The sequence below is a fragment of the Astatotilapia calliptera genome, unplaced genomic scaffold (genome assembly GCF_900246225.1).
Source record: "Astatotilapia calliptera unplaced genomic scaffold, fAstCal1.2 U_scaffold_10, whole genome shotgun sequence".
NCBI classification, from domain to species: Eukaryota; Metazoa; Chordata; class Actinopteri; order Cichliformes; family Cichlidae; genus Astatotilapia; species Astatotilapia calliptera.
This window is the reverse complement of record NW_020535619.1, coordinates 293,362-318,120: the sequence shown is the minus strand read 5'-3', so window position 1 is coordinate 318,120 and position 24,759 is coordinate 293,362. Positions and strand designations below refer to the sequence as shown.

At 42.2% G+C, this 24,759-nt stretch overlaps 2 protein-coding genes across 2 annotated transcripts in view; one reads left to right on the top strand and one right to left on the bottom strand.

Moving 5' to 3' along the window:
* LOC113017310 (NACHT, LRR and PYD domains-containing protein 12-like) overlaps positions 1–16,334 on the top strand; it is a 262,419-nt gene extending 246,085 nt beyond the window's left edge. Inside the window, exons 13-16 of the mRNA XM_026160474.1 lie at positions 6,313–6,486; positions 10,993–11,166; positions 15,545–15,591; positions 15,740–16,334. Of these exons, the coding sequence (XP_026016259.1) occupies positions 6,313–6,486; positions 10,993–11,166; positions 15,545–15,591; positions 15,740–16,281 (937 nt within the window). The 3' untranslated portion in view covers positions 16,282–16,334. The remainder of the gene's footprint in view (positions 1–6,312; positions 6,487–10,992; positions 11,167–15,544; positions 15,592–15,739) is intronic.
* The window catches only part of LOC113017311 (NACHT, LRR and PYD domains-containing protein 12-like), a 199,206-nt gene that overhangs the window by 115,905 nt on the left and 58,542 nt on the right, over positions 1–24,759 (bottom strand). The window lies entirely within an intron of this gene.

The following is a 24,759-nucleotide window of genomic DNA, read 5'->3' as shown; positions in this document are numbered from 1 at the left end:
GGATAATGTATGACACTTTACAGTGTTGTGGGCGGAGCTGAATTAACCCACCAATCAGGGTGGGATATGGATCTCAGGGACACCAGCCGGGCTTGATGCAAGCAGGGAAACATTTCTCAATGAGTCAAAGTTCCAGCAGCGTTGCCCTGGAGTGTTTCTTTCTTTCCTGTGCCTGGCTGGCTTCCTCCTTTCTATTGGGCAAACGCCGACATTCGCCCCAGCGCGCTGCGTTCACAACACTTCAAAAAAAGTTGTTTTTTTAAGTTGCTGCCCAGCGGGACATTATACGTATATAGATTTATACACACGTCAGTGGGATTTAAAGTTATTTTTCCACAGAGAGAGATCTCATATTAACTCTCACAGTGATGCGTAGGCGGCGGGATAAAAGAAAAGTCATGAACTCAATGCAGCCCAATTTAGTCGCAGTCACATAGCGACACCTGTTCATCGGCAACAACAGTCCCGGTAACCCGGACTAATTATAGGGTCGCACCGTAATTTGTGGCTCCATGTTTTTATTTGCATCACTGCGTTTGCATTGCAGCAAACATGAACATTACATATATTTCAATATAATGTAAAAGCAGTCAAAACAACTAACATCAGAAACAGCTGATGTTATTTGTTATATGTCACGGTGTCATTTCCGCTTCTTTCTCCTGTAACAACAGCCCGGCGCCGTGAGCAGTCGCCTTTTTGCGCTCGCTATCCCTGCACTTTCTACCATCTGCAAACGCCACGGTGTTCGTGTCGTCATGAAAGACATGAACATCGAGCGTAAAAACAAAGGAGACTGCTACCGGCTTTTTATCTGCCGATCGCCGTGCTACGGTTGCAAGAAAAAGAAGCAGAAATGACGTTCTCTACGCGTTGAGACGTTCCCCGTCCGTCGGCTAAACGCTTGATTGAAACTTCAATGCGACAGTGACACCAAGTAGAATTATAAATGTCACATAGCCCCAAACATGTCTTTTTCAAAGCCTGCGGTGAAGAGAAAGGTTGGTGATGAGCACCGACAATTTCAGGAAAAGTGGGAAATGCAATATTTCTTTGTTGAGCACAGGGGCACCCCGACCTGTCTTATTTGCACAGAGAAAGTTGCGCTGCACAAGGAATACAATTTGAAACGTCATTACACAACTAGACATGCTGAGCTGGATGCAAAATACCAGGGAGACGAGAGAGCGAACCGGGTTGCCAGTCTTAAAACAGATCTACTGAGGCAGCAAGATTTCTCCAAGAAAGCAACCAAAGAGAATAATGCAGCAGTCGGAGCCACGTGGTTAGTGAGATGATTGCTAAAGCAGGGAAGCCATTCACAGAAGGTGCATTTGTCTAAAAGTGCATATTGCAGGCTGCAAATATAGTCTGTCCGGGAAAGAAAGGTCAGTTTAGCAACATCAGCCTTTCTGCCAACACCGCAGCAGATCGCATTTCTGACCTGTCAAGTGACATTTATGACCAACTGTGTGAGAAAGCCAAATGTTTCAGTGTATACTCAGTCGCTCTTGATGAGACCACAGACATCACCGACACTGCCCAGCTCCCAATGTATGTCCGTGGTGTTGATGACAGTTTTGAAGTGATGGAGGAGCTGCTCACAGTAATTCCAATGCATGGCCAGACCACCGCTCAGCAGATATTTACAAGCTGTGTGATGCCATTGAGAATGTTGGTTTGCCATGGAAGAGGTTTGTTGGAATAACAACAGATGGAGCGCCATCAATGACAGGGAGGAAACATGGACTGGTGGCACAAAACAAACTGGAAGAGGAAGGCGTGGAGGAGGCCATTGCTCTGCACTGCATCATCCATCAGCAGGTCCTTTGCAGCAAATGCCTGAAGTTTGACAATGTGATGTCTATTGTTGTGAAATGCATCAACCAAATCAGATCCAGGGGCTTAAAGCACCGAAGGTTCTGTGCTTTTTTAGAGGAAATGGAGTCAGAAATATGGGGATGTGCTCGACTTCACTGAGGTACGTTGGCTCAGCAGGGGAAATGTATTAAAGAGACTTTTTGAGTTGAGAGCAGAAGTGAAGCCTTCATGGAGAAGGATGGAGTTAGTGTTCCTGTGCTAACTGATCCCAAATGGCTCATGGACTCAGCTTTTCTTGTTGATATGACACATGAGCTTAATGTACTGAACGAGATTCACTTCTATTTGGAAACTAATGACAATGGTGAGGTGTCTCGTCCTATACTGTGGGATGCCTTAAAAACTGTCCTGAGAGGGGAAATTATAGCAATATCCTCTTATAAGAAAAAGATGAGAAATAAGAAATTAGAAGAGCTACAAAATAAGAATTAGAGAAAAGGCATGAAAGAAAAACATCTCAGGATATACTGGAGGAAATTCGGAAAGCAAGAAATGAAATAAATGATTTGACCACATATGAAATTTAAAAAAAAATTAATGTTTCTTAAACAAAGGTATTATAAGGGAGGATCAAAAGCAATGAATGTATTAGCCTGGAAACTAAAAAAGAAAATAGCAGATAATACAGTTCACAAAATTAAACATCCAGTGACAAAACTAATAAAAAAATAAACCAATAGAAGTTCAGAGTGCATTTGAAACATTTTATAAGACTCTGTATGCTAATAACACAGAGAGTAGTATAGTTGAAATTAACAGTTTTTTAGATTCTCTTGATTTACCAGTACTGAATGAAGAACAGAATAAAACTTTGATTGAAGATATAACAGAAAAGGAACTAAGAATAGCAATAAGTAAAGTTAAAATAAATAAATCTCCAGGATCAGATGGATATACGGCAGAATGGTACAAGGAGCTAAAAGAAGAATTAATACCAGTGATGCTTCTAACAATGAATTGGATCCTAAAGAAGGCTCAAGTACCTTCTAGCTGGAAAGAAGCAATTATCTCTGCCATCCCAAAAGAAAACAAGGATAAATTAGAATGTGCGTCATATAGACCAATATCTGTTCTTAATACAGATTACAAGCTGTTTACATCTATCATGGCTCGACGATTAGAAAAGTTCTTACCTAATCTAATTCATAATGATCAAACAGGTTTTATTCGAGAGCGCCAAATACAAGATAATGTACGTTATTAATCATATTCAAAAGAATAAAATAGAAGCAATGGTAATCAGTATCGATGCAGAAAAATCATTCGATTCAGTTAATTGGAACTTTCTTTACCGAGTCTTGCATACATTTGGCTTTCACGAAAATATAATTAAGACAATACAGGCACTTTATGATAACCCTACGGCAAGGATTAAAATTAATGGCTACCTATCAAATAGTATTAAGCTGCAAAGAGGAACAAGGCAGGGCTGTGCGTGCTCACCATTATTATTTGCGTTATATCTGGAACCATTGGCTCAATATATAAGACAAAATAAAGAAGTAGAAGGTATTAATATCCATGAAAAGGAGCATAAATTAGCCTGCTATGCAGATGATATTTTAATATTTTTGGGTCAACCATCAAACTCTTTACCTAAATTAATGCAATCATTTGAATACTTTGGTCGACTATCTGGATATAGGGTTAATATGAGTAAAACACAATTGCTTAAGTACAACTATATTCCATCAGAAGAAATTAAAAATAAGTATCAATTAGCATGGCAAACAGAGTACTTTAAATATCTAGGAGTCATAATACCTAAGGATCTTACAGAACTATCAGAACGAAATTATTTACCAATACAGAAAAAAATTAAGGAACATACAGCGAGATGGAATCTAATTCCATATTTAAGTTTATATTCGAGAATAGACTCAATTAAAATTAATATTCTTCCTAAATTATTATATTTATTTCAAACATTACCAATAGAAATTAACCAGAAACAGTTTAATGAATGGGATAAAATTTTGTCAAGATACATATGGCAAGGAAAAAGGCCCCGAATTAGATTTAAAACCCTACAACTTAACAAAGGAAAAGGGGGGTGGGGCTTACCTTCTCTTAGGGAATATTATTGGGCAGCACAATTAAGGCCTATGATATGCTGATGTAATCCTTCATATGACGCTCAATGGAAAGTTATTGAGGAGAGTCTGACCTCCATCCCCATATAAGCTATTATAGCAGACAGAAGCTTGCAAAATGTAATAAAAACTATTGAAAATCCATGGATCAAGTTGACTTTTAAAATTTGGGAAATAGTAATAAAAGAATATAAACTAGAAGAGGATATAGCAGTTCTTAAGTGGTGTGCATATGACACACATTTTGCTCCAAATAAATTGGACACCAGATTCAAAGATTGGACATATAAAGGATTAACAGCTTTATGTATGGTAATGGAGGAAGGCAGACTAATTAGTTTTGATAAAATGAAAGACAAATATTCATTAGAAACACAGGATTTTTATAGATGTCTACAGATGAGGCATTTTGTCAATAAAACGATAAAAGCTAAGGCTGAACTGAGTAAACAGCTGATAGACGTATTTAAAAGGGCAGTTCAAATAAAAATAGAGGTATTATAGGTGACCTCTATAAAGGATTAACAAATATGAAATTACACTCAACCTTGTATATCAAAACAAAATGGGAAATGGAGGGAGGAATAGAGATAAAGGAGGAAGAATGGACAACAATATGGGCATATCAATGGAAATGTAGCAGCTCACAGAGCTGGCGGGAATTTGGGTGGAAATGCCTGATAAGATATTTTATTACACCTCACCAAAAATCTCACTATGAAGGTAACCCTCCCGCTTGCTGGAGAAATTGTGGAAATACAAATGCAAATCACTATCATATTTTCTGGGACTGTCATGTTATTAAAACTTATTGGAAGGGAATACATGCAGCAATACAAGAGACATTTGGAAGATATTTACCTTTGGAAAGTAAAACTCTACGTTTTGGACTTATGCCAGAAGGATGGACAAAGAACGATAAATACTTGTTTAATATTTTACTGGCAGCAGGCAAAAAAGCCATCACAAAAAAATGGCTTTCTTCAGAGAGCCCAGCTATGGACACGTGGATGAACATCACACTGGACATTTACAGAATGGAGAAAATGACAGCAGATGTGAACTACAAGAGGGACCTGTTTGTATCACGATGGAAGAAATGGATGGACTACATTAGAAAACGCAGGCCAGTTTTTGCTTTTGCATTTTGACTTTGTTAACTACTAGAAGACTACAGGAAAAATTAGTTACATTAATGGAAACAAAAACACACTCCCTATATTTATTTATTTATTTATTTTTCCTTTTTCTTTTTCTTTATGTATTTTTTATTTATGTTGTTTGTTGTTTCCTGTTTTGCTTCTTTTTCTTTTCTTCTTCTTCTTTCATTCTTATTGTATGGATATTTTAGTTGTTTAAATATAGAAAAAAAGAAAAAAATATATGTACTGAAAGATAGCTGAAGTTGATGGTATTGTATAGTGATTCTAAAATGTCAATAAAAAAAAAGAAGCGGGAATGAAATGAGTCCAAGTCTTCTGCTGATTCAGCATCACATTCATCTTTGCTCCTTGTTCTGCATCCCCACCATGGACTTCATTCCTTTCCAAGCCAGCCTTGAGTGTCCTTTATTCAGCTCATCCTCTGCTTTACTTTTACACCTGATTTTAGCTGCTTTTCTTCTCTCCCTCATAACAAGACAGCTTCTTCTGCCTGAGAACATGTTGGAGTGATTTACTAATCCAGGGCTGATTTTTGGGGGAAAATAGTTCCTGTTTTCAAAGTAATCTCCATTTTTCCCAGAATGAAATGTAAGTAGAAATAAATGATCTAAGTGAGAACATGAGCCTTTAAAAAGGCTCTTCTGAGGCTGCTGCCAGTGGTCAAAGCCTCCAACAAAGCTCTGTAAGTACATATGTGATCATAGCTTTAGCTTTTAAATGTTTATTCTAGTTAACACAGATCAGGTGGAACAACTCAAATAAAATATCAAAAATATTAAGTGGTCATCGGTACTCAGTTTGTTCAATACTGAATACAATGGAGCACAAATTGTCCACGTTTCTGAAATATTTCTGGGTGTAACTGTCACCAAAGTGCAATTTAGACCTGGCCTGTGGTTGTTATCTAAGTGATAATCATCAATTCTACTAAAACAAATACAAAATAAAGAAATTTGACACATTCTGTTGATATCAAAAGCACACTGAACAATTCAGTGTTGTTTTACTGCTGTTCTCTCTTCACTTCTTCTCCTCTGATTCTCTCCACATGTTGCTCTGCATCAGTGCTCAGTTTCCTGACAAAACAAGATGAAATATTGCTAAATATAATAGTATCTCATTACACTTCAACATAAGTGTTTTATTTTTGTAATTGTTTATCTGTTATTTTTCAGACTGAGTCACTGTGACCTGTCAGAGAGAAGCTGTGAAGCTCTGGCCTCAGGTCTCAGCTCTCAGACCTCTAATCTGAGACAGCTGGACCTGAGTAACATCAACCTGAAGGATTCAGGCGTGAAGCTTCTGTCTGAAGGACTGAAGAGTCCACGCTGTACACTGGAAACTCTCAGGTGAGATCAAGCATTTTTCTTTCATCAACTGACAGAATTAGCAGATTAATAATAAGGCAGTCCTCTAATAAGAGGAGAAGTGGAGGTGTTTTGAAGGGCAACGTACTCTTATGTTAACAAGACAGGAAGTAGTTCCTGGGAACTGCTTCCTTTGTTATTGTCTAAGTAGAAACATGATGGTGAAACAGTGATGAGTTTGCAGAGGTGGATCCACAGCACACAACACAACAATGCTGTTGCGTGCTGAAAGCAGACTTCTCACAGATTCTGAGGCTGCAGGTTTCATCACTGTCCAACCAAAATTCACTGAACCAGCAGTAAATGAACGTCCAAAACTACACTTCATGTTTAAAAAACAGATGATCAGGGGGATTTGTGTTTACATCTTTTTTGTGTGATCTGTTCACCTGCTGTTTCAGCTGTTTGGTGGTTGTTGAGATGGTTTTGTGAACTTTTAGCTGAGATTCTGACGTTTCTGTAGATACCACACATGTCTAATTACTTTGTACAGCATGAATGGCCATAACGAGGTTTTTAACAGTAAGAAAAGTTGTAAAACTTCAGAAAATATAGTTAAAAGTCCAAAACCTTCTACGTCTGGTGGCTTGTGGTAAGGAGCAGATCAAACGAGTAAAGAATTACGTTATAATTATAAATGGCTTCAACAGCACATTCAGGTCTGTGAGACTCATTCAGACACTGAGCCGTGGCTCTGTGCTACATGCACATATTTCTGCATCTCTGCCATTCAGACACACTTTATATATAGTTTATTTTATGTAGTATTCAATACTGAACTGTACATTTAGTCTTTTTAAAGGCAGCAAGTTTTATTCAGTGTTTTCATAAAAGCCTTATTTTTATCCATTTACTGCTATTAGGAAGAACACGTGAGGTTTAAGACCTGGACCAGTTTGAAACCTTTTGTCCTCCACAATGGAAAATGGGTGGAAATAAAAATGGGTCTCACTTTAGCCAGCTCCTAATTTTATCAGTTCTACTCTCAGCGTCTCCTGTATATCTCCTGTATAAATGTTGCACTCAGCTTTGTGGTCTCCAATATCACTGAAATGCAGCCAGATGCTGCTCATTTTGCCTTTTCACTCTTTCCTGACACGCTTGCATTTCAGTACAGCTCCCATTTCTCTGTGTACTGGTCTCTACCACTACCCTTGCTGTCTATGGGACATGTCCTCTTTCACATAATGGTATGATCCCAGTCTGTCTCTGAAAGTGATTGGCCACATGGTTTGCTCATCAGAATAAAACCTCAGCCGTGCTCACATTGATTATCAGCAAGCCTGAAAATTCATCAATATTTGACATATGAAATTATCTCATGGGCTGGATTTGGCCCACGGGCCATATGTTTGACACCCCTGGTTTACACAGTTTGGTATTCAATGTACAAGTGAGTTAGCTCTCAGCTAACTAGCAGACAAGCTAACTGCTGGGACTGCATCTTTCTAACAAGAGCGTCAGACACTCAGACTGGTTTCCTTTGTGGATGATGATGTGTTCTCACACTGATCCTTCATGCTGATGCTGCCATCCACCCACTGCTCCTGGATTCATCATCTCCATCAGCCCTCACAATACTCCACCTTCTTCAGCTTCATGTTCAGCAGCCTGGATGGACAGTAATTCTTTCCATGGGTTATGGTGGGACATTGAGAGCTGAAGTCAAACAGCAGTGAGAATGAAAGACTGATTCATTTCTATTTAGTCTTGTGATGTGCAGCTTTGTTCAGAGCATTAAGGCCCAGCAAAGATCACTGAGGTCATAGAGTCAACAAGACAAAGAAAAACTCTTTCAACAGTCCAGGTTGAGTTGACAACATGAACTGCATTTATCTTCCTCTGACTTGACATGTTCTTCCTCCTCTGCACCGAGCCAGCTGCTAGGACTCACAAGCTCATTGACATTTTCTGATGATAAAGAAACTCTCTTCTTCTGCACAATATGAGCAGCAACAGAGAAGAAGCTTTCACAGGTACAGATGTTGCAGCTGTGGCCAAGTACATGTGCTGCATGTTGGAGCAGCACTCTAATGGACAGGCCTCTGTACTGATGGTGGGCTCTGCTCTGTATCCACCACACTGTTCTCAGCTGAGTCTTCCTCCTGTTCACACTCTGATGAAGCACCAACAGGGCCAACTTCTTCTCTGGTGGCTCGGATGTTGTTGCTTCCACAGGTTTCCCTCCAACAACCCTCTGTTCCTGCAGTGAGTTCAGTAAGATCTGGGTAAACACTTGAGCTCCTTGAATCTGGCTCCAGCAGCAGTTTTCACATATACAATGTTGGCATTTTGCTTGCGTGTCTCCAGGTCTGTTCTGAATGTAGACTTGAATTTGACCACGTAGGCGGGGTCATCATCTGAGCTGTCCATCACCTGAGAGAGATGACAAAACACAGAATCACAGAGCATGAAACCAACGTTTCTCCTCCCAGAAGTTCAGTCACAGACCTGCAACAGAAACAAGAAGATTCAAATGACGCAGAGCTTTCATTTACTTATATCCACAAACATGTCCTCTACATATTCATGCTGTATTTACACACACATACAGAGGCTGTTTGTCTCTCACACACAGACAGGACACTGAGAAATACATCATGTTAAATATACCTGCAGGCTTCCAGCTGTGCGCTTTGTCCCTGTCAGCTGTGATCGCCATGGCAACCTTGGTGTTGTGCGCGATGCAGGGACGTGTTCAAAGGCAGACGTCTGGCAGCAGCATCATATTTGATGCACTATCTGTACTGAGTGTGCTGACTTTATTTCAAATGTCCCACTGCTGTGCAACATGAATCACATGTTCTGCACGTTTCTGTAACTCCCAGGTAACCATGGTTACACAGCCACGCCCAGTAGTCTCCAGAGAGACCAACAGCTGGTTCACGTTGTAACGCCGTGGCTTTCGTAGTCTCTCCTTTTTCTACAGCTCATGTGTTCTTCTTGTGATGCTGCGTCTTGAGGCTCATACATGCCGTCATTTGTTGATCCTAAGAACGTTCCTCAGACCGACTTCTTCAACAACAGATAACTTTAGTTGTATCAACACTGCCTCCTGGAACAGTTTAAAATGAACATGTCAAAGATCTGTACCTGTCTCCATGTTTCTGTCCCCGCCCCTTTCTTTCTGTCCTGGGTCATGTGAGCGCTGCAGTAGTATTAGGCCCACCCTCAATGCTCCCATTGGCTGAGACGCATAATGACGCCCATTTCAAGCCAGCACTGATCAACATCCCTCCTGTGACCCATGGCTGTTATATTCAGAGCCAGTGAGCACTTTCACAATAATCATGATTTTAAAAACTGTGATTAAAATAATTGCTGACGTTAATCAGTTAATGAGTTAACGAGATAATAACAGGTTAAGTTGCCCTAATAATTAGACTTTGGTGACAAACTGATGTGATCTCCATGTTTCCTTTGTTGGACTGTGGGCGAGTGTCAGAACTGAATGTACTGAGTAACATGTAGAGTTTAAACATGTGTCAGTTCCAGTTTTAGAGCTCTAAAGTGCAGCTATCATGTTAGGAATATGTTAGGAATAGACAGGAACACTGAGCACACTGAGGTCAAATCTTTATTTTACCACTCGCTGCATTCTTGATGTTCATGAATTCAGCAGCTTCATGATTGTCTGCAGCATTAATCTCATATTTCCATTAAAAGTGTTGAATTTGACTGTTTGATGTTCTTTATGATCTCTGGCACCAGTTCATCTGTAGGCTGAGCTCAGTCCATCCAGTTAGTGAAATGATGTTTAAAGGTCTCCTTGTTCTGTGAGCGTGCACAGATCCTGAAGCAGAAAGCCTGGGTTAACAGAGAAATGATCATCACTGTGATGATGCTCATCATCTCTGACTGGGATTTGAGGTTTTGTCAAAGCAGCAAAGAAAGCCTGGCTATGTTGGACTGGGTGTGGAAGCAGCTCCCAGTTTGAGTTCAGGAGACAGACACCCTCTCTACTTTGAAGATCAGCTTCAAACTTTCCTTTTTGATAAAGCTTATAGTTCGAGCTGGATCAGGTGACCCTGAACCATCCCTTAGTTATGCTGCTATAGGCTCAGGCTGTTGGTGGACTTCCCATGATGCTCTGCTTTCTTCTCCCCTCTTTTCACTCCTGATGCTTTTATATGTCACTACTGCATGTCCTTAACTTTTGTCTCTCTGTTTTGTTCTTGTCTCTCTGAGCTCATCTCTTCTCTTTCCCCTCACCCTGCAACCAGTCATGGTAGATGCTCCTCCTGGAGCCTGTTTTCACTGGGAGGATCTTTGTGTCAAAGGGAGTTCTTCTTCCCACCATCACCAAGTGCTGCTCACAGTGGAGGCGGTCACCTTACACTGTTAAACAGCTTCAGATGACTGTTGTTGTCTGTTGGGTATTGTCACTTATAAATAAAGTTACAATGGATGGATGTAAATGGATAGATGTTATTGTGACAAAGAGAAAACAACTGTTGACAGATAGATTGTTGTTTTGTGTGTCTGCAGTCTGTCAGGCTGTCTGATCACAGAGGAAGGCTGTACTTCTCTGGCCTCAGCTCTGAGCTCCAACCCCTCCCATCTGAGAGAGCTGGACCTGAGCTACAATCATCCAGGTGACTCAGGAATGAAGCTGCTGTCGGCTGGACTGAAGGATCCAGGCTGGAGACTGGACACTCTCAGGTATGGAGAGAAAATCTGATAGAGGAGGAAGAGCTGGAAACATTTCCTGTGTCTTTCACTCACTTCCTGTTTGTTTCGGGCAGATGACACATGAACAATCACACATGCAGGAATATTTTCAGGGACAGACACACTAGCTGTCTAGCTGGATAGTTCATGGATATTTATGTAGGGGTCTCCAAGGAGTCTGTTTGCGGGAACATTTAGGTCACAGGTGTACCTGATATAGATACCAGTGTACCTAATAAAGTGTCAGCTAACATTTGGAAATGGAAGCTTAAATAATGACAAACTGTACATTCACAGCTGAATTCACAATAAATTTGTTCTCAAGTGCACATTTTTCTGTTATTGTTCTCAAACAACAGAATGAGAATGAAATATTGATTCTAACAGGGCCCATAAACAGCATTAGCTTAGCAGCATTAGCTTATCAGAGTTTCCATCATGGTCACACAAATCCTTAGCAGAGAAAAGTGGCCTACTTAGCAATAGCTGCTCAAGTTGTATAAAGAAAGGGAAAACAGTATTAGCATTAGCTGCTAATGGCAGCTTACTTAGCATAAACTCTTCACATCTTTATAATGCAAGGGAAAGGAGTCACTCATGGAAGCCTATTTAGCATTAACGTCTCACATCATTATAACACAAGAGAAAAGGGTATTAGCATAAGCTACTAATGCTTATTCACCTCAAATTAGCTTTAGCTGCTAATGGTAGCCTACTTAGCATTAACTCCTCACTAATATAATGCTAATTCACATCAAATTAGCATTAGCTGCTCATATTGTTATAAGGAAAGGTTTTCCACAATAAAGGCATGGTTAAAAAAGGGAGGAAGGAAGCAGTTGCGACCCTCAGTATGTCTTGAAGATGATCATCCGTAAGTCTGGACCTGTACTTGGACTTATTGAAGTTCAAAGTGGAGAAGAGCTTTTGGCACAAGTATGTGCTACCAAAAAGGCACATGGTCCGCTTGAACATTCGGGAAAGCCGAGGGAAACTAGGGCTCAAGTCTCTCAAAAATTGTCCAAGCTTGTCTGCTTTTCCACTCACCTCCCTGAACTTTGCTTTGAGTTCAGAGTTGCACTGCAGCTCAATGAGCTCCATTTGAAGCAGAGCGCCAGTTTTGTGGAGAATGCTCTCACGTTGTCATAGGCAGCACTGACAAGTTGCCCCTGGCCTTGTAACGTCTTGTTCAGTACATTAAGCTCATGTGTCATATCAACAAGAAAAGCTGAGTCCATGAGCCATTTGGGATCAGTTAGCACAGGAACACTAACTCCATCCTTCTCCATGAAGGCTTCACTTCTGCTCTCAACTCAAAAAGTCTCTTTAATACATTTCCCCTGCTGAGCCAACGTACCTCAGTGAAGTCGAGCACATCCCCATATTCTGATTCCATTTCCTCTAAAAAAGCACAGAACCTTCGGTGCTTTAAGCCCCTGGATCTGATTTGGTTGATGCATTTCACAACAATAGACATCACATTGTCAAACTTCAGGCATTTGCTGCAAAGGACCTGCTGATGGATGATGCAGTGCAGAGCAATGGCCTCCTCCACGCCTTCCTCTTCCAGTTTGTTTTGTGCCACCAGTCCATGTTTCCTCCCTGTCATTGATGGCGCTCCATCTGTTGTTATTCCAACAAACCTCTTCCATGGCAAACCAACATTCTCAATGGCATCACACAGCTTGTAAATATCTGCTGAGCGGTGGTCTGGCCATGCATTGGAATTACTGTGAGCAGCTCCTCCATCACTTCAAAACTGTCATCAACACCACGGACATACATTGGGAGCTGGGCAGTGTCGGTGATGTCTGTGGTCTCATCAAGAGCGACTGAGTATACACTGAAACATTTGGCTTTCTCACACAGTTGGTCATAAATGTCACTTGACAGGTCAGAAATGCGATCTGCTGCGGTGTTGGCAGAAAGGCTGATGTTGCTAAACTGACCTTTCTTTCCCGGACAGACTATATTTGCAGCCTGCAATATGCACTTTTAGACAAATGCACCTTCTGTGAATGGCTTCCCTGCTTTAGCAATCATCTCACTAACCACGTGGCTCCGACTGCTGCATTATTCTCTTTGGTTGCTTTCTTGGAGAAATCTTGCTGCCTCAGTAGATCTGTTTTAAGACTGGCAACCCGGTTCGCTCTCTCGTCTCCCTGGTATTTTGCATCCAGCTCAGCATGTCTAGTTGTGTAATGACGTTTCAAATTGTATTCCTTGTGCAGCGCAACTTTCTCTGTGCAAATAAGACAGGTCGGGGTGCCCCTGTGCTCAACAAAGAAATATTGCATTTCCCACTTTTCCTGAAATTGTCGGTGCTCATCACCAACCTTTCTCTTCACCGCAGGCTTTGAAAAAGACATGTTTGGGGCTATGTGACATTTATAATTCTACTTGGTGTCACTGTCGCATTGAAGTTTCAATCAAGCGTTTAGCCGACGGACGGGGAACGTCTCAACGCGTAGAGAACGTCATTTCTGCTTCTTTTTCTTGCAACCGTAGCACGGCGATCGGCAGATAAAAAGCCGGTAGCAGTCTCCTTTGTTTTTACGCTCGATGTTCATGTCTTTCATGACGACACGAACACCGTGGCGTTTGCAGATGGTAGAAAGTGCAGGGATAGCGAGCGCAAAAAAGGCGACTGCTCACGGCGCCGGGCTGTTGTTACAGGAGAAAGAAGCGGAAATGACACCGTGACATATAACAAATAACATCAGCTGTTTCTGATGTTAGTTGTTTTGACTGCTTTTACATTATATTGAAATATATGTAATGTTCATGTTTGCTGCAATGCAAACGCAGTGATGCAAATAAAAACATGGAGCCACAAATTACGGTGCGACCCTATAATTAGTCCGGGTTACCGGGGACTGTTGTTGCCGATGAACAGGTGTCGCTATGTGACTGCAGACTAAATTGGGCTGCATTGAGTTCATGACTTTTCTTTTATCCCGCCGCCTACGCATCACTGTGAGAGTTAATATGAGATCTCTCTCTGTGGAAAAATAACTTTAAATCCCACTGACGTGTGTATAAATCTATATACGTATAATGTCCCGCTGGGCAGCAACTTAAAAAAACAACTTTTTTTGAAGTGTTGTGAACGCAGCGCGCTGGGGCGAATGTCGGCGTTTGCCCAATAGAAAGGAGGAAGCCAGCCAGGCACAGGAAAGAAAGAAACACTCCAGGGCAACGCTGCTGGAACTTTGACTCATTGAGAAATGTTTCCCTGCTTGCATCAAGCCCGGCTGGTGTCCCCTGAGATCCATATCCCACCCTGATTGGTGGGTTAATTCAGCTCCGCCCACAACACTGTAAAGTGTCATACATTATCAAACTAACATTACATTTTCATATTAAGGTGGGGCCAAAAACTATCGTCCTGCGGGCCGCAATTGGCCCGCAGGCCGCGAGTTTGAGACCCCTGGTGTAGGAGGACACCTACTCTGTGTCTGGTTAAGTATAAGAGCCCTTTGTTAGGGGGACCGCTGGACTCTTAGCACCAGCTTTGGGGTCACAGGGTCACATCTGGAACACACACACGCACGCACACACACACACACACACACAGACACACACACACACACACAGACACACACACACACACACACACACACACACACACACACACTATGCACAGACTGGTACTCTTTGTTCATACCTGTGTAAGACGTCATAATGAACTTGTGCATATTCATGTAAGCTCAATAAAGAGCAGTGTTACGAGGGAGCAGACGAGAGCGACTGAGGTCAAGTGAAGGAACGGCGCTGTCACAGTTCTCTCCCTCATCAATTGTCTGGTTCCAGCGGTGGGTCTGTGCTAGACGACCCATCACCAGCTTTTTCCACTGGTTACCAGTACGTGGTAGAATCCACTTCCAGATCTGGTTGTCTTTAAATCTGTGAATGGATTGGCTCCATCTTATCTCTCTTTAACAAAAGAATCCAAGTGGAGCCCTCAGGTCTGCAGATAAGCAGCTTCTGACCAGAACTAGACGTAAAAACAGAGGTGAGCTTTATCGATGGCTGCAGCCAAACTCTGGAACAGTCGCCCTTCACATCAGGTCGTCACCAACACTGGACATTTTTAAAAGCCGGTTGGAAACACATTTGTACTCTGTAGCTTTCAATCCTGACCAGTCTTTATAGTCATTACTGTGTATGTTTCCTATTTTCTCTCTACTCTGTGCAGCACTTTGGCTCAAGCTGTTTTTAAATGTGCTGATAAATAAATGTAGATTTCTTTGAATAAAACAGTGGAGCCGAGCTTTGAGCTCAGTGTGTAACAGTGTGTGTGTGAGAGCCATGTAATGTCCATGTGTGCATGCTGACTGTGCTGCTCTGACCCCCCTCCTCCTTTCAGGGTGGAGCCTGCTGGAGTCCGATGGTTGAGACCAGGTCTGAGGAAGTGTAAGTGTGTTTTTAATGGGATTCATGAAAACAAAGCAGCACACATTCAACCATCTTCATCATGTCAGGAGTCATCATCAAAGTGTCAATCAATGAACAGATGATGGATCAATAACTGCAGCTGGATTGTGTTTGTTCTCTCCATCAGATTCCTGTCAACTCACAATTGACACAAACACAGTGAACACAGAGCTCCAACTGTCTGACAACAACAGGAAGGTGACATGTGTGAGGAAGGTTCAGTCATATCCTGATCATCCAGACAGATTTGATGATTATCAGCTGCTGTGTAGAAATGGTCTGACTGGTCGCTGTTACTGGGAGGTCGAGTGGAGAGGAGACGTTTATATATCAGTGAGTTACAGAAGCATCAGAAGGAAAGGAGGCAGTGATGACTGTGTGTTTGGATGCAATGATCAGTCCTGGAGTCTGGACTGCACTGATGATGGTCCTCATTATGTCAGTCACAATAACAGCTACACATCCATCTCCTCCTCCTCCTCCTCCTCCTCCTCCTCTGTCTCTAACAGAGCAGCAGTGTATGTGGACTGTCCTGCTGGCACTCTGTCCTTCTACAGAGTCTCCTCTGACACTCTGATCCACCTCCACACCTTCAACACCACATTCACTCAAACTCTTTATCCTGGGTTTATGTTCTTGTCTCGTGGTGCCTCAGTGTCCCTGTGCTGAGTGGAGTGTAAAGAGTGTCTCCTGTTACAGAAACACTCTGACTGTTGAACAGATAGTTCAGTCTGTACATGTCTGTCTCTTTCACTCACAAACACGTTTTCACATTCATGGATTCAATCAGTTGATGTTTGAAACTCTTCTAAATGATTCCTTGTAAACTTCTTCCTCTTCAGTCACAAACAAACAGGAAGTGATGTCACATGTGTTCCTGTCCACACAGCAGAATGAGTCTATTGCTGACAGTGATGTACAAACAGAGTGAGCATTTCTGAGGCCCAAAATAAACTGAGTAGTTCACTGAATGAACAATGGACTGTGAGCTCAGTTCCTTCATCATTAGTATGGATTATATATGTATATGTATTATATTAGTATCATATATATCAGGTGCTGCTGCTTTCAGTCATTGTGCAAATGTGCTGTTTGTAAGCTTGTAAAGCTGCAGTCAGCTGAGACTGAAGAAGTCACCTGATCAGTGAGCAAACGTTTCTGAAAACGTCCAGATGAACAGAATCAACCTTTTGGGATCAGCCAGCAATGCAGCATCATTGTTGTTCAGCTTCAGAGGTTTGCAGGAATGAACTGATGAGCAGAAACAGCTGCAAAGTCCAAGAAAATACCAGCTGGAGTTCAGCTGCATTTGAAGAAGTCAAAGAAAAGTAAGGATGGCAAAGGGCGACGTTTTCTTCCAAAGAGCTGCAAACATGGTCGACGCCTCATTAGAAGAATCATCTGGACATTTGTGAGGAACTCTAACCAAGAAAGCAACGTCACACAGATCCAACAGACAGTTTCCATGACTGCAAGTGTTGAGTGGAAAAATGCTACATTGCATTATTGCATCCTCTCACCACAGGAGGCGCTGTTGGCACCACTGATTGCTGATCAGCTGTTCTCTGATGATCTGATTGATACTGTGAATAACGGGACTCACTGAACTCTGTGACACAGTGAAGATTACAGAGTTTAACTTCAACATCTGACTGACGTCACACAGACAGAAGGATGAACCAGTGAGGCACAGAACACAGTTACTGGAGATACTGGATCAGCTCCATGTGAACCTCTGATGGAGAAGCTGCTGAGCCAGAGAAACATCAGGACATGACAGCAGCTGCACTTATCTAACAACATGTAGCAGAGCTGATCTATGTTAGAGGATCTATCACAGCAGCTGAAGCCAAAGTCCAACACTGGATACCAGCTGAGCCTGTGCTGAGTGTAGTGTTACAGGAAAAGGGCAGAAACACTGGTAGCTCCCAGTGATGCTGACTGGGGCACAGAGCTGAATGATGCAGCATCAGGACACTGTTTCAGTCTGACTGACAGAGAAACCTGTAGCTGTATCTACATGTGAGGCAGAGGCCACACAAGCAGCTTTCTATGTTTCACAGTGACTGAGATCTTCAGTGGGGGTGGACATGCTCCTGTACAGACCTCTGAGGAGAACCAAGGTGCAGTCAAAGAGTCCAGTCTGTCCTCACAGATGTGAACATGTGCTTTCATCAGGTCTGCTGTCAGCTAGCAGGCTCACATCAGAATCACTGTTCCTGAAAAACACAGTCTGTGTGACATCATCAGTCAGCTGATGGTCCCAGATCTGAATGGTTTCTGTCTCTACTGAGGAAGTCAGAGAATATCACTGAGGTGTGGATCAGGTCTGAGTGAGCTGTGGAGGGACAGCTTTAAACAGTCCACAGGTCTCACGTCCTGCTCAGTCTGGTAGCAGATACCTCGTATTGTTCCAGATGTGCTGACATCAGCAGCAGCACAGCTGTGTGATACCATGAATCTCAGTTATTGATCCAACACACAGTAAATACAAAGATGAGGATTTCTGAGAGTAATCATTATGAGTCTGAACACATGATCACTGAATGTTAGTCTCCACAATAATAAGCTAACACAAGCAAACACAGCTTTCAGCTCTTATTTTGAAACTGGCTTATTTAGAGAGCTGTGATGTGAGCGTGCCTGGCTCTGAGGCACTTGGGTCAGCCTCTGTTGTTTAGAAGTGTTACAGACTGTGAATGACACAGACCTGTCAGTTTCCATGTTTGTCTGTAACACAGCTCAGGGCTCCATGCTGAACGCATCCATCCAGTGTTATTGATCCAGGACTGATACCAGCATTGGGATCAATACTACAACACACAATCACATGTGTCCACGTGATGCAGTTTGAAGAGCAATCAGATGTCTCTGTATGAGGAGGCGGGGTCACAGGAGGTTCACAGAAACTCTGCAGCAGCATCATCAGCTCACATGGAAACTTTGATGATTCACTTCTGTGGTGTTTTTACAGAAACACGTCACAAAATTAGCTCCACCGGTTTTGTGAGCTTTGACTTTCTTGTCTTCATCCCGGATTCTTGTGTTGCTGTTTTTACACACAGCAGATATTTCCTGGTTGCTTCCTTGATGACCACATGAAGCTTTCTGAAGCTTGGATTGAAAACGCTTCATTACTCAAAGCTTTCCAACACAGGCCTCTGTGCTGCCATCTGGTGGACAAACATATGAAGTGCAGCGTGAAGCTGCAAATGAAACTGCTTCAGCTACGTGTATATACAACATACTATAACCTATATAACTATATGTATAGTGTATTATGTAGGCGTTAGAGCTGGTGGTAGAACTGCTGATGGCCTGGTTGTTATTTATGTTCCCCATGGTTCACCAGCTCTCACACAACATCAGCACCAATGATCCACGTCCTTATAAACCTCTGAATCAGGTCCTGAAGCTGTGACGTCCTGAGTGAAGACCTCACTGATCACATGACTCTGGTCACCTGGACTCGGTGTTTCTGAAGCAGTGTGCTGGGTTTTTAAAAATACGTGGCTGCTGCCTGATGTTGGGCCCACAGAGGAAGACGACTCACTCGCTCTTCTTCACTTCCTCCTTAAACATGTGGAAGGAGAGCAAAGTGCTGCCAGACTCTTATTTCTGACAGGAACAGAAGAAACCACAGCAAACTGGTCCAGTTCTTCATCTTCATCACAATCTGTTTATTTCTGATGGTGTCTTCAGTCTGAGGTTTGAAGTTTCCATGTCTGTGTGATGTGTGGTGTGAAGGCTGCTGGTTAAACTGGGACTCACTGTTTAAAGCACTGAGTGCTCATAGAGAGATGCTCCATGAGTCCCAGTACAGACTACAAACATGGTGGAAACTTAGCTTTGATATCCACACACTCTGCACGTCTGTGAGTAACTGTGATGAAGATGTGCAGAGATCTGTGTCCAAACAGGAGAAAGACTGTAAAGACTCTGTGCTTCTAACAGCCTCTGTTAACATATGTGAGGCTGTTTGTTGTTGTTGCCATGGAGCTTTTCACTGTTTGGGTCAGCAGGTCATGTGATCAGGTTTGTTCTGCTGGACGATGGTTCAGTGTCAGGTTTGTTTGCATTCATCAATAAATATCTAAATAAATCAAAGACTCCATGTTTGTTCTTTCATCATGTGACCTCTGCTCATCCATCTCTGTGTGTATCAGGATACATTTGGTTCATAATACACAGAAAAATCAGAGTTATTACCTGTAATAAATGTGAAAGATTCCTGCAGTGATAACCAGGCAGGACTGAAACACATCCAAGCTGTCACCACGGTAACAGCACCGCCCATCCACAGGTGAGGGGAGGAGCAAAAAGAGGGACTTTCACCATACATACATACACCACAGTTGACAGGTAACCCTATTGGAATCGCCATAGTAACTAGAGATAGCACGATACCACTTTATGTCCAATACCGATATCATAAATTTGGATATCTGCCGATACCAATATCAATCTTATATAGTGTTTTTTTAATCAATAAAACTGTTTTTTAATATCTTGCTGCATTTTGTATAAGTTCAAACTCAAGTTTAAAAAAAAACAACACTAAAGCTATTCTGTTAGACCTGTATGTAAAAAAAAAATATATATATATATATATATATATTTTTTTTTTTTTTTTTTTTTTTTGCCTGTCCCGTTTGGCTCTTTTGCCATCAGAATTATTGTCTAAAGGCAAACAAAGATGCCCAACGGATTTACTTTACCAAATTGACCATCCCAGCCTTGCCGTAATGGTCCATTTGATTCACCTTTTATTGTTTATTTTATTTTCACTTACTGAATACGGGACAGACTTGACTGGGGGAAAGAAGGGGAGAAAGAAAGAGGGAAAGAGAAACAGCTGAGAAGAGGGACGGGGGAGAAGGGCAAAAAACAAAAACCAACAGAATGGGCAGGGAAAGAAAAAGAAAATGCATATATCGATCACCTGGATCACCTGTTGAGAAAGAAAAAAGAAAACAAGCAGAAGAGAACAAGAGTAATAGAATAAACAACATCACAATGATATATGGGAATATGACAGTAAATACTAAATATTAAACATTATTGTGCAGCACATAAGATCAACAGAACACAGTGTGCTTTGAGGTAGGAGCCAAAAAGGGTGTAGTTTGTGGGTGTGATCACCCGTGTGTACACCTGTGAGCATGGACGCGCTTGTTTTTTTAAAAGGTTCCTTCATGTAATGATCTGCTAGAGGGTGTGGGGGGGCCACAGCCCCGTCCTCCAGGGCATGAAGCAGGTATGGAGGAGATCAAAACTCCAGACATCCAGAGGCCCCCAGAACACAAGAGACCAAGGAAGACCAACAGAGGGGCAGCTGCGCCACTGTCCCAGAAAAAATATTTCATAGTTCAGCAACACTGATCAATCTGATAAACTTAAACCTGCTCCATCCTCCCTATTCTGGTATTTGAAAGAGTACTTAGTGTAAATATTAAGTAACCTGACTAATAGGATTCCACCTCCCAGTAACAAAAAAGAGGAAAAAAATAGGGAACCACCCTCCACCTCATGATGCTGAATCGACGTAATCAACTTTAATTTGATGCAGTGTGAAAAAAAAAGGCACAGAAATAAAATTATTTTTCAAGAATAATTAAATAGATTCAATATCTTTCTTCAACAGAACTGCAGACTGCACAGATGGTTCCCAAAGGAAAAAGTACTATAGCTTACTAGGGTATATTAGACTTAACAGTTACTATATACAGTAATGGACTTCTATTCATTTTACATCAAATTAAAACTTTGGGTGTAAGATTCAGATAATTATTTATTAAAAGCTCGACATTTTAAATGAGAATAAGAAAGAAAAGTATGTCTTTGTGCCCCCTTTTCCCTGTTCATGCCCTATCGGCCCCCCTGGCTAAACTTTGCTAGATCCGCCCCTGCACAGTTACCAGCCGTCAGCTACGTAGAAAAAGAGCCTGGTGTAGAAAGTAATATTAAATACATTCTAACAACAGCTTATCAAGCTTAAACGTGCTGCTGTTGTTCAGCCGCTGGTTTCCTCTATCTGGTGCAAAGTGGGCCAAAAACAAAGAAGAGAGACGATCAGCTGATCATTGATCAGTTTCATGATTGAAGTAGCAGCAGGAGAGAGAGAGAGAGAGAGAGAGGCAGTTGCTCCATATATTGGTTGTTAAGCTTAACGCTGGAATGCTTTACAAACATTCAGAGATGAACTTACACACTTGCTTTACTTCTCTCTGGGGAAACTTCCTCGGAGATGAAATGCCAGGTTGTTAGCGAGGCTCAAAATGCTCAACCAGACCGCCGACAGGTCTGGCACGCCACAGCAGCTCTATCCGATATCCGATCCAGTAATTTAGGCCAGTATCGGACCGATATGATACGTATTATCGGATCGGTCCATCTCTAATAAATAGTGCACATTCATACAGTGCAGACCAGCAGCGGCACTGCTCACATATTTTGTGCTCTAAGAACAAACCAAACCCAGCGAGTGATGTCACAGTGATTGTGTCCATCTTTCATATACAGTCTGTGGATATATCCTGGTTTTAATGCCTCTGACAGCTTGTCATGAAATACAATGTGATTAACGTGGTTTTGTTTTAGAGGACTGACGGACCTCCAGGGTCAAGAGGGTTGCTTTTTATTTTTGTAAAGAGTCCCACGGTGTGCTCGGGTGCTTGAAAATCTTTTCATCTTCACCAAAGCCCTCTGTTGGTTTGAGCTCAGTCTAAATGTGTTTGTGGTTTTCTGTTTGAACCCTGAAAGGAAAATTAAACTTCCTATTGCCGAGCTAATTTGCTTCATAATGACTCTGCCAGGTCATTATGAAGCAAATTTTTTTTTTTTTTTCTTTTAAATGACATCAGGAACAGCAGTATGCGACATTACGTGATGGCAGAGCTTCAGTTCATCCTTTGTCATTTTTTTTTTTTTTTTTTTTTTTTTTTTTAATAAATAGGACAGGGGGAATGAATGAGAGAAAGAGGGGGAGAGAAAGAAAGAAAACCAAAGGGGAGAAGAGACGGTGAGAAGGGGGGGGGAAGAGAGAGAAAAAAAAAAAAAGAACTCCTGGGTCACCTGTATGGAGAAAAAAAAAAAAAACAAACAAAAAAAACAAACAGAGGAGACAGCAAACAACAAAGAGTAACATAATAATAGAGAAAACAAAGCACCATCACAATAAACTAGCTAGTCATAGATATCAATATTTACTAAATAATAAACGATATTGTGCAGCACGCAAGATAGACAGCGCACAGTGTGCTTTGAGGCAGCAGCCAAGAAAGCTTTAGTCCGCGTCTGTGAATACCCATGTGTGCATACCTGTGTGGATCAGCATGCTTGCATTCCAAAGGTTTCTCCATGTAATGATCTGCTAGGGAGTGTGGGGGGGCCACAGCCCCGTCCTCCAGGGTGTGAAGCGGGTATGGAGGAGATCAAAACTCCAGACATCCAGAGGCCCCCAGAACACAAGAGACCATGGAAGACCAACAGAGGGGCAGCCGCGCCACTGTTCCAGTAAGAGCTGAGGAGAGTCCCAGATGAGGGCTCGCCCAGCAGCCGCGGAGCAGAAGTCAGGGGGAGTTGCAGTGACGCGCCCGTGAGCTCCGCCGGCCCCCAGCTGCGCCTGAGTGACCGAGCCCCAGGCCGAGAGGCCGGGGGCACCCCACCTCCAAAGGGGCCCGAGCGAGCCCCAGGCCCCAGGCCCCGACAAGCGGCCGCCAAGGAGTGAGCCGGTGTGTACCCGGATGCCCACCCCCAGACAGCAAATTTCAACAAATTTCAACAGGATCTCAACAGTGGAAACAGGATCAAACAATCAAATGTGTCTGTGCAAACGAGCTGAAAGCACACGAAAGGATCCCAGACCGGCCCCGTCTCTCAAAGTGATCAACACGAAAGCTCGTCAAGTTTCATTTGAGGTCACGCAGGTTACATTTTCTTTGAAACTACTGACTATGTGTCAAATTCAGAACTATTGCTGCAATATGACCCAAATAATACTTTTTATTCTGTATTCAATGAGATTACAGTCGTATCGCTGGGAGATCTGGCTGTTATAATAAGGGAAAAGTTAATGGAGTTATTAGTCGTCGCTGTACTTGAAAGGAGAGATGGCCCAGCCAGATTTATTGTAATAAAATGTGTGGACAGCAACATGAGCCCACAGTTTTATGTCTCTATTGTTTTATAGTTTGGAAAATGATTTGCCAAAGATGAGTGCTTCCAGTTTTCTGCAGACTGCACGACCTGACTGTGGAAGTCTGTTTCTGCCACGCAAATATGAAGCTGATGATAGTTTTGTGTTATTTCCTCACAAGTTGGAGTCAATAAGTGGAGATAATAACCTGTTAAGTTTTGAATCATGAGGATCTCTGTCAGTGCCTGCATAAAAATCTCAACTGTAGCTCAACACAACCAAGTGCAGCACAATGAAAACACTGACCCTGGGTTTAATGAGGACCAGAAGGATCCAGAACAGAGTCAACGACTAATTAAATCTACTTCAATACAAAAACACACACAGAGTTCATTTTTCATGTGCTGCAGCCTCACAAACAGCTGATATCATGGAGGTATAAAGTCAGAGCAACTATACGTTACTCTTACTGTGCATTTTTAATTTCTTTTATTATCCCTTTATCATCCAACCAGAGTCAGAGAGGAGTCGACCCCACCCACCACAGGGCGAGAGGCGGGGTACACCCAGGACAGGTCACCACTGAAGTACCATCAAATCAAATGACAACATCCCTACAATAACTCTGCAGCGCTGTTTGAAGGACTTTTGTTCCATTGCTGCACTTCAAGCTTGTCCTCAGAGCAAACATCAAATTCTCTTTCAGACTTTGAGGCTCTGGAAGTCTCCTGCATACTCGTAGAATAAGACGGCCGCACAGAAGCCAACCAAAGTGCTGCTGTGCATGTGGTCAGCACTGACATGGACTACAGATGTAGAATATTTTCACCTTCCCCAGACAGTCCTAATGTTACGCTCTTTAAATGCCATCAGACTTTGGCAGGACGGAGTCTGGAGGAGCCTCATGGAAGAGAGGAGCTCCGCCTCTTTGGCTACATCCAGTCGTACACGGGTGTTTTTGAAAACACAGAGTTTCCGGTTTTGTTTCTTTGTTTTTAATCCCGTCCACA